Here is a 10,547-nt window from a genome sequence, read left to right as displayed (position 1 = left end):
TCAATGTGGCTCTCGCGGCGTCCCGAAATCCCATGATTCCCACAAATCCTCTTGTCGTTCACTATTTTTCTACTACATGCTATTTCTCTCTTCAACTTTGAATTGGAGGTCTCTAGTTTGTTTGATTTGTTCTCTGTTCACTGCAACTTGTGGCTTTCTCGTCATCAATTTTCTGTAATCTCCTCTGTTCTTGTAATTTGTGAGACTTTCTGTGATTTTTGCAACTTGTGATCGAGTCTCACTACTCATTATTGACTCATATATGATTGATTGAAGGGGAATTTGTATTTGCATGGCGAAGAGCTTGAAGTTTGTACAAAATATAACTTTGTAGTATAAAATTTTTTAGTTCTAGTACATAATTTTTGGTCGAGAACAGACATAAAGCTTATGAACAAAATTATTGATGTGAAGGTCTCCTTTATCCAACTAGTTTGAAGTTACAATCAGAAAATTATTGGTTTGAAGAGGTTATGGAAGCTCTCAGCTGTGTTCCAAAGGTTCTTCTTGAGATTTGGATCCTCTTAATTTCTTCTTTTGAAGCTTGATTCCTATTATGATAGCTTTGGTCGACATAATAAGCATACTGATCTTTTTTGTCTTTTTTGTATTGGAGATAATATTATAATAAAGATATACTCCTCAAATAAATCTATATTTAAAAGAGAAAAATGATAAGATTGATCCCCTAACTTAATATGAAATACGTATCTAACTATATACAAGTACAAATTTGTCTATTGATTCTTTAAATAGGGACTACATTAATTCTTATGTGGGATTTTTATGTTGTCAAGTGTTGCAAAGATGAGGATGCTCAGGTGGATGAGTGCTTTACTCTTAAAGATATAATACGAAATGAGCATATACGTGAAAATGTTGGAGTAGCTCCAGTGGAAGATATGATTAGAGAGAGCTGCCTTAGATGGTTTGGTCGCATAAAACGACAGTCTTCGGATGACCCAGTTAGGAAAGTAGATATATTGGATTTGACTTATATTAAGAAAGGTAGAGGTAGACCTAAAAAGACTTGTTTTGAAAATATTAGAAATGACCTTTCTTTATTAGATTTAAATGAGAATTTGACTATTAACATTACACAATGGAGAAAAAAGATTCATATAACTGACCTCAAATAGTAGGATAAAGGCTTGATGTTGTTGCTGTAGCAAGTCAGGATACCATTTTGATATTTATGTCATATTCGAAAAAAGTCTCTTCATTATTGTGAACTACATTACCACATATGCTAACACTTCCCTTTTTTGATGCTAAATGCTCTTTACTTACTCAAAATTAAACCACTTTCAACACAATCTCCTCATATATGTTAAGAAATGCTTAAAAAATGTGATAACTTGATACTTTTGGTTTTAATTTCTTTGAAATTGGGATGTTGCAGTGAGCCATGAGAATCAGAAGGCACAGAAAATTCCAGCAATCAAACTTGAATCTTTGCTATCCAATGATGTTCTTATCTCAAAATTTCTTTCAATCAAGTATCAGAATTGCTGGAGCACTTATTTTTTCACAGAAAAAAATTGCTATCAGTCTTCCTTCTGAGAACTTCTTCCAGAATTTATGAAATCTGAAGGAATTTCATTGAAGATGGTGGATTTGGTGGTGTAAATGTTGATGCTTTCATATGTTATTATGATTATTGCAAATTAGATCCATTTGTTTCTTTTGCAATTTTCCAATTTGTATATTCCAAATGTGGCAATCAATCAGAAAGTTATGTTATTTTAGGACAGTTTGCATTAAAATAGGCTTAAGAGCCTTTAAATTTACGCTGAGATTAGTGTGGTTTATGATATTATATAGAAGCACTAATCTCAGCACAAATTCATGTGATATCCTCTCTCAATTTTTTCTTAAAATCTTCATCCATTGCATTGAATTAAGCACCCTTACATACATAATATAAAACATGGGAATTTACATGCATATCACTTTATTTCATACTATTTACATATAACACTTAAAATCTTAATATTACATGTCTACCACCCATAGAACAAATATGGGTGCATTGAATGAAACATTAAAGTTTATAGGGTGTTGCATGGAATGAAATATTAAAGTTTATAGGGTGGTATTGATGGTAAGAATAAAATATATGAGTGATATATTTGATATTAAAATTTTATATGAGTGGCATGAATGTAATATTAAAGTTTTATATATTAGATATGTAAATATCATCAAATAAAGTGATATGTATGTAAACCCCCTAAAAAAATGAACTAGGAGCAAATAGACTTACTAAAAAAAAAATTAAAATAACATTAAATTCTATTAATACAAATTTTGAACATTAATTATATTATCCCCTAACATACATTCTATATGTATATATATATATATATATTATTTATTTATCAAACATTAATTTCATAGAAGTTTATAAACTAAAATTTTGTTTGGGATGGTTTTCTTATTACTTCTTAAAACGGCTTTCTAGTACAAAAATTATAATTTTTGTACTAAAAAACTACTTGAAGAAGCAATAAGAAAATTGACTCAAACAAAGCCTAAGATTTTGTTTGGGACAATTTTCTTTTCTTCTTTTTAAAACAAGTTTTTAGCACAAAAAATTTCTTGAAGTAAATATTTTGTACTAAAATACTGTTTTAAAAAGTAGTAAGAAAACCGTCCTAAATGAAACCAAACCTAAATCTCTACAATTCTCCAGACTTAACAACCTTACAAACCTCAATATCTCCCTCGCCACCCCCTTCCTTCACCACCTTCACTTCCTCCACTCCCTTATACCTATAAAAACTCGCACAAATCACAAAATAAATCAAATTCACAACCCCCATCCCTGCAATCAAATAATAAAAATAATCAAGCCTTCCCTTATCAATATCATCCTCAAGCCAACTCCTCTTCCCTCCCCCATACGTCGCCTTCCTCACCACACTTATCAACAAGCTGCTCAAATAGCTTGCTCCGGCCAAGCTGCAAAAGAACAGAGATCCTGCCAATGTCTGCATGTGCTCCGGAAACTGTCGATTATAGAACTCTATCTGCCCCACCCCGTTAAACGCCTCTGCAACTCCCATGACTAACAATGGTGGCACCAACCACAGTACTGAAATCGCCACCCCTTCCAAAGACTTCTCCCTCCTCTTCTTCTCCACCATTGCCGCTGCCACCATCGACAAAATCGATATGAATAACCCCACCCCCTGCCTTTGCAGAAGCGTGATCCCTCCCTCAAGCTTCGTGATCCGGCGAGCAACTGGAACAATCACCATGTCGTAGACTGGAATGAAGAAGGTCAGTCCGAGCATGGAGATTGTTCCGACGGAACCAGGGGGGATCTTGAAGTGGGGACCTAGATGACGGTTCATTTTCATCGATTGGAGGACGGCGAAAGTCCATTGTTGGCCTAGGGCGATGAAGCAAATGATTCCGGAGGCCCAGATTGGTATGATGCGGATCAAACACTTCACTTCTTCGACCTGTTGAAGGGTGCAGAGTCGCCAGGAGCTCGGCGGTGAGCCGATAGAAGGGGACAAGATGGCAGCTTTGGTGAGGAAAGGGAAGCTGTGGGTCAGTGGGAGAGGGGTGACATAACGGTCGTCGTGTGAGATTGGGTTGTAGAGTGCGGCGGTGGAGGAGGGGAGAGGGAGGCGGCGGTTATGGAAGGCGGCGACGAATACTTGGGCGATGCCGGAGAAGACACTGCCGTTGGGAGGGACATGAACGTAAAGAGGCGTGCCGAGGAAGAAGAGGATGAGGGCGAGGAGCATGAGGCTTGTGGGAATGCCGAAGCCAATGGACCAACTGATGGAGTCTTGGACATAGACCATCACAGTCATGGCAATGAACAGAGCAAGAGTTGAGGTGAAGTAGTACCTGTTGGAATTATCAATATTTATTAGAACATAAATAAATGAAATTATAATAAAATAGAAATTTTTAATAAATGATCACACTTTCATGATCAACATGTTTTTGATCATATTTGAGACGACCCAAAAAATATATACGAACCTGATCCAAAAATTTTGGGTTAGGATCAATCTGAATCAGAAATGGGTCGGATTCGGGTTCAACAAATTGACCCGTTTCAAAAATCGAGTCGAATTTGGGTTGACACAAAAACCTGAAATTGACCCATTTTTACACGAAAATCAAGAATTACCCTTTTTTGACCCAAAAATCAGAGATTGACTTATTGTTTTGACCCAAAAACTATTAATTTTTAATCGGCCCTGGGTCATTCGGGTTGTGTCGGGTTGACCTGGACCCGAAATGGGTCGGATTCGTATCTCAAAAATAGACCCGTTTGCAAAAATGGGTCAAGTTCGGAGAATCGGATTGACCTAAATAGCATCGGGTCAGTTTCGAGTTCAACCCGAACCTGACCCATGACTCGAAATTGACACCCATAATGTTAGGGTGGCTTTCTTCCGCTTCTCAAAGCAACTTTTTTGTATACAATTTTTTATTTTTAAAAGCAGTAAGAAAACCGTCTCAAACAAAGTTGTTTAAAGTTGTTTCTTAATGCAACTTTCTTACTAATGAAAGCAATAAAAAAGCTGTCGCAAACGAAGCTTCAGGGTTCGTTTGTGACAGTTTTCTTATTGCTTTTTAAGAATTTGTTTGGGACTATTTTTTATTGTTTTTTAAAACAACTTTTTAGTACAAAAAATTTAATTTTTATACTAAAATTTGCTTTAAGAAGCAGCAAAAAAGTTGTCTCAAATGAAGCCTAAATAAGCTTTCTAGTACAAAATTTTAATTAATTTTTGTACTAGAAAGTTTCTTTAAGAAACATCAAATAAATCATACCAAACGAAGCCTCACTCTCAACAATTCGGATTAAAGTTTTTAATGTTAAAATTATTTATTAAAAATATTAAATAGTAATTTTTTAATTAGTAGTATCACTTGCATTGGTAATTTTTAGTTTATTAAGTCAATTTAATTATAAATTTAAGAAATAAATAACCGGTGCTTCGAATACGAATCTCTGATGAGAAAATTATCGTCTTAAATCGTAAATATATATAATTGAAAATTTTTATTGAATTTTTGAAAGTGATTTATGTTATAATAAATTCCTAAAACTTAGCTTAATATTTTCACCCTTATTATAAATTATTAGATAAGGATGAATATCAAGTTTAGGATAGACCAAAGTTTCTTTTGGTATGATTTTCTTAATATTTCTTAAATATTTTTTAGTACAAAATTTTTAATTTTTATACTAAAAGCTACTTTAAGAGGCAATAAGAAAGACGTCCCAAAAGAAACCCAACTCTCACATTTGTTGGGTGCACCTTTCACATCAAGGCTTTGTTTGGGACGACTTTACTACTATTTTTCGAAACATCTTTCTAATTTTGGTACTAAAAAACTGTTTTTAGAAGTAGTAAGAAAGCCTTCCCAAATGAAGCCTAATTATTTCTCCCTAAAATTATTTTGTGTGGACGCCGAACTCCGCCAGGAGACCAACAAGAATGCGCCACATCACCTCTTGCTCGATACTGCTGTTTGGTAGTGCTCAGTAGCACGGCTCAGTACTGCTGACGGGGCTCATTCTTGTTAGTCTTTGAATGACGTTTTACATCTGGTCTCCGCACATATAGGGGTGTCAATATTTGACACGACACGAAAATCCGACCCGGAAAATCCAGGTTGAACCCAACCCGATTTAAAAACGGGTCGGGTTCGGGTTCCATAAATTGACCCGTTTAAAAAACGCGAGTCCCCCGCTGTCGTTCCGGCGCCCGCAACCCAAACCGGGTTGGGTCGGGTCCTGGTTCGATTTTCCGACCCGTTTGTCTACCCGAGTCGGGTTAGGGTCGACCCGTTTGAACCCGGGTCAGTTCCAGATTCGACCCGAACCCGACCCGTGACCCGAAATTGACACCCCTACGCACATACTAATTTCTCATTTCTAAGTCACATTTTAAATAAATAATATAATGTTTCCATCCGTACCAGTTGAAGAAGCGTTTGAGGCCTTCTTGGCCCTTTTCGGAGGTTCGATCGAACTGGTCGACACCGAAGGGAAGGCTGCAGGGGCGGATGCCGCCAGCGCCGACGACTAGAAGAGCCATGGAAAGGTAGAGGATGCCGAGGTGGAGGCCGGAGGCGGTCGAGCAGGGCACAGAGTTCGCCGCCGGCGAGGAGCAGCGTGGTGGCCGGAGCTGGGGGACGGCAGCGCTGAGCGTCAGCGTCAGCATTCCCTGACCGGAGAAAAGAATTCCTTTTTAATAAAATATAAAGATGCGAATAAAAAGAAGTAATTTCTTAAAAAAAAACATTAGCAGTCTCAAACAAATCTTAAGAAATACAAAATAAATATTTTTATAAAATTTATTTCCATGTTACTCAATAATTGTAATAAATGATGCTTAATTGCTTATTCAATCATGGCGTTTATTTTATTGATTGATAATGTTGAGCGCGGCATCACGTGTTTACTTTTATATTACGATGTTGATAATAATTTTTAAATTTGTTATTAACACTCACATCTTATTACGTGCATAAGATATGAATTAAATATATATATTTTTTTATTTTTAAATCATATCTTATTATTCATTATCATACACTTGTCATAAAAATTATAGCAAAATTTAACTTTAATGTTATTTGAGATTAAAAAAAATGTCACCTCAGCGGCTTAGCTGAGTTCATGGGCGAGCGTGATTGAGAACCTCTCAACTTATGTTCGATTCTTCTCTCTCATGTGACGGACTCTTTAAGTGGGGAGAAATTAACTATGTGGTTGTGCTCCTGTGGGGTTGGTTGCTGGTAGGCCCACCGATGTATTAGTTACGCTGTCTTGCACCTCCCTTAGGGGTGGCATCGGGTAGATATCCTGTGTTTAGAAAAAAAAAAGTCCCTTCTTTCTTTTATTCAAAAAATATACACGAAAGTTCATTTTAGATCAAATTACTCCTCTTTTGAATTCAGGAATTGCTTTTTGAGGTCAACCATACGAACACCACTTGAATATTTTTCATATCAAATTAGAGTATGGGTTAATGAATCTTATTAGATTTCATTAAGACGGGAGGGCGCACTGACGGTATGAACATCGATATTTCACGGATGTAGCTTGCATGATGAAGGCAACAATAGGTAGAGGCTTGTTGTGGATTGCATCACGATGCAGAGTGTGTGAAGGCCGAACAAAATTCAAATATTATTCAAATTAGATTCAAATAACAACGTAATAATATTCGAATAAAGTTCGATAAAATTGATTCGAATCTTGTCGAAATTTGATTCAAATGAATTTTGATTTAGGCTTTGTTTGGGGCGGCTTTCTTTCTGCTTCTTTAAATAATTTTTTAGTACAAAATTATAAAAATTTGTACTCGAAAACTACTTTAAGAAGAAATATAAAAATTATTTCAAAACAAAACCTTAATATATTCTTGATGGATTTGGATAAGCATTCTGTTATTTAAAAGAGGACTAATTTGATCCGAATCGATATTTCGGATATATTTTCACATTATTAAAAAAAATAATAGCAACATATTAATTTTAGTCATTATTGGTTGTTTTATTAACAATTATTCTAAACGTTTAGGATTGTGAACGGGTTAAGTCGAGTCGAGTTCTCGCTCAATTGAGTCAAATTAATTTAGTTTATATTGAGCTCGAACTTGACTTAAGCTCATTTGATGAGCTCGAGTGAAATATATGTGGCTCGAGTCCGACTCAAATGCGCAAACTAGATAAGAAAGTTTAAGATTGACTCATTTTAATAATTAATTATGTTAATATAAATGTTGGTGTGTTAATTAATATTAATAAAGCCGGTTTAGCAAGCTCATGGCAGAGCTGCATCAAGCTCGAGCTTGAACTTGTATAGTATATGAGCTTGAATTCGAATCTGTTGCTCGATAAGCTGGACTCACGAGTCGAGTTCGAAGTAGCTCATAAGTAAGCTTGGCTCGCTCGTACCCCAACTAACATTGTTAATGATTTGAAGGGTCCACATTAATTTATATGATGTCAACATTTGTCATTTTAAAAAAAGACGGACTATTTTAAGTTTCGTTTGTGACAGCTTTTTTACTGCTTCTTAAAGCACCTTCTACTATAAAAAATTAAAATTTTATACTAAAATGTTGTTTTAAGAGTATGAAAGCTGTCCCAAATGAAGCCTTTAGTTTATATTAAGGCCTCATTATAGATGGCTTTCTTAATGCTTCTTAAAACGACTTTTTAGTATAAAAACTAATTTTTTTTGTACTAAATAGCCGTTTTAAGAAGCATCAAGAAAACCATCCCAAACGAAATCTAGAAGTCGGATCAAATTAGTATATTTATATAATCAAAAACTATTTTGACCATTCCTAAAAAAAATTAAAGGACTAATTCAATATTTTTGTTCTTTAATGAAAAAGTAAAAAAAAATAAATATATATAAATACAGAAAGAAAGAATTTATTATATTTACCAAGAAAGAGATGATGGAGGAAAAAGCCAGAGTGTTGAATCTGCCTGCATAAGCATCTGAGAGGAAGGCGCCAACCAACGGTGCAAAGTTGGTTGTTCCAAAGAAAATATTGACCACGTTAGCTGCCTCCACCTGCTCCATATGGAACTCGCTCACCAAATACACTGTGAAGTTCGCCAGCAGACCTGCGCCGGCGAGCTTCTCAAAGGTCTCATTTCCTGCACAAATTATCACCAAAATAAATAATTTTTTAATTATATTTCCATGCTGATATATAATTTATGAAAATAAAAATTTTATATGATTAATGTTTTGCTTGCCACAGGTTTCTTACTAGTTTCTTAGTATTTTTTTTTTGTGAAAGATGCATCATAAAATAGGAAGAAAGTTGTCTGAAATAAAGTCGGATTTCTTACTATTTTGTTTTTAGATTAATTATTTTTTCATTGAATTTAAGATATTTTTTGTCATAAGAAGCAATTTTCTACTACAGCTTTCTAAAAAGTCATGTTTTCACAACGTCTTGACAATAACATTTATAAAAAACTGGAACCGTCCTAAAGGTTTTGTTTGGGACGGTTTTCTTACTGCTTTGTGAAGCGGCTTTATTGTACGAAAATTTAAAATTTTGTATTATGAAGCCGCTTTAAAAAGCAGAAAGAAAGTCGTTCCAAATGAAGCCTAAAGCTTCATTCGGAATAGATTTTGAAAACAATAAAAAAGCCACCCAAATGAAACTTAAGACTGGGACAGCTTTTTTATTGCTTCTTAAAACAGTTTTTTAGTATTAAAAAGCTGCTTTAAGAAGCAATAATAAAGCTGTTCATTTGAGACAATTTTTTAACTGTTTTCTAAATCTAACTTTTTATAAAAAAAATTTAATTAAAAATTTTTGTACTTAAAAAGTGCTTTAAAAAAATATTAAGAAATCTTTTCTAAATCAGAAAATTTTCTTGCATAGAAACTCTTCTCCATCAGGATCTGAGCCAAAACTAAGAACTGCAACAGAAAATTACCAATATGATTGAAACGAATCATGAAAAGTAAATTTTTTTCCTACCTATTATGTAAGGCATGCATTTCCAGCCGCTGTGTTTTTTCCCCTTTGGCTTCTCCGCCATCTCCTCCGGCGGCGGTGACAGAGAGGGTGGCGGCGACGGGCGTCTGATCAAGTAACTCAGCAAATCAGCTAACGATCTCTTCATCTTTCTCTTCCTCTTGTTCGCTCGATCTCTTCAGCTCAGTGAACACACAGTGCTTTTATAACAGATCGAGTGGTTAGACAGACCAATCTGTGCGACAACCGGGGTTACAGCTGCCCTTCGTGCGTTAAATGGCCGAGGAAAAAAAGGAGATTTTTTTTATTTATTATTATTATATAAGCTAAACAGTTACAGGCTTACAGCAAACAAATAATTGGGGATTTGAATATTAGAATTTCTAATTTAAATGCCTCTCATAATACTATAATAGTAAAATTTGAGGAAAAAAAAATATCAGCTGTTTATTATTTAGGAAAATATATCTAAAAGTACATTTCAAATTAAAATACTCTTTTTTATTTACACAGATTAGTTATTGAAGATGGTTATGAATGAATTTGGTTCAAACCGGTTCGAATTTGAACCTTACTTGTGAGCGCCCAAATCTGTGTACTTTGATAAGTCAACGAGATAAAGGTGAATTACCCGAAATATCAACGGACATCTACAAAGGGGCACTCGCCTCATGTGCACTCACCATAAAAATACTCGCTTAAAGAGAACTCATCTTGAGGGCAAATTATTGCATCCGGTCACCGGACGCGGAGATAGGTCCGGATATTAATAAAATATTATTTTAAATTAAGCGCATCAAAAGCGCAGGTGAAGCGCAACTAAAACACAACTAAAGCGCAAGTCAAAAGCGCAGGTGACGTGGCAAAATTTTATTGGAAGTCCGAACCTATTATCCGCGTCCGGTGACCGGATGCAATAATTTGCCCATCTTAAGAGCACTAATCAAGGGGGTAATATTCTTTGTTGGATCCAAATTTATCTATGGATGATATTTGACTCTTCTATTATGTTGAGCATGCTAAAGCAAAAGAATAGATAGAGGG

General features: G+C 35.1%; 1 protein-coding gene across 1 annotated transcript; it reads right to left on the bottom strand.

Moving 5' to 3' along the window:
• Positions 1-2,536: 2,536 nt before the first annotated feature.
• Positions 2,537-9,747, bottom strand: LOC110105212 (protein NRT1/ PTR FAMILY 2.13). Its single transcript, XM_020834607.2, has 4 exons — positions 9,507-9,747; positions 8,447-8,664; positions 5,962-6,209; positions 2,537-3,867 (listed from the first exon to the last, which is right to left on the bottom strand). The coding sequence occupies exons 1-4, from the start codon at positions 9,649-9,651 to the stop codon at positions 2,682-2,684; spliced, it is 1,797 nt and encodes a 598-aa protein (XP_020690266.1). The 5' UTR covers positions 9,652-9,747; the 3' UTR covers positions 2,537-2,681.
• Positions 9,748-10,547: the final 800 nt, after the last annotated feature.

Source organism: Dendrobium catenatum, unplaced genomic scaffold, assembly GCF_001605985.2.
Source record: "Dendrobium catenatum unplaced genomic scaffold, ASM160598v2 fragScaff_scaffold_689, whole genome shotgun sequence".
In the NCBI taxonomy this organism is placed as follows: Eukaryota; Viridiplantae; Streptophyta; class Magnoliopsida; order Asparagales; family Orchidaceae; genus Dendrobium; species Dendrobium catenatum.
The sequence above is the reverse complement of the archived record's forward strand: the minus strand, read 5'-3'. Positions and strand labels throughout refer to the sequence as shown.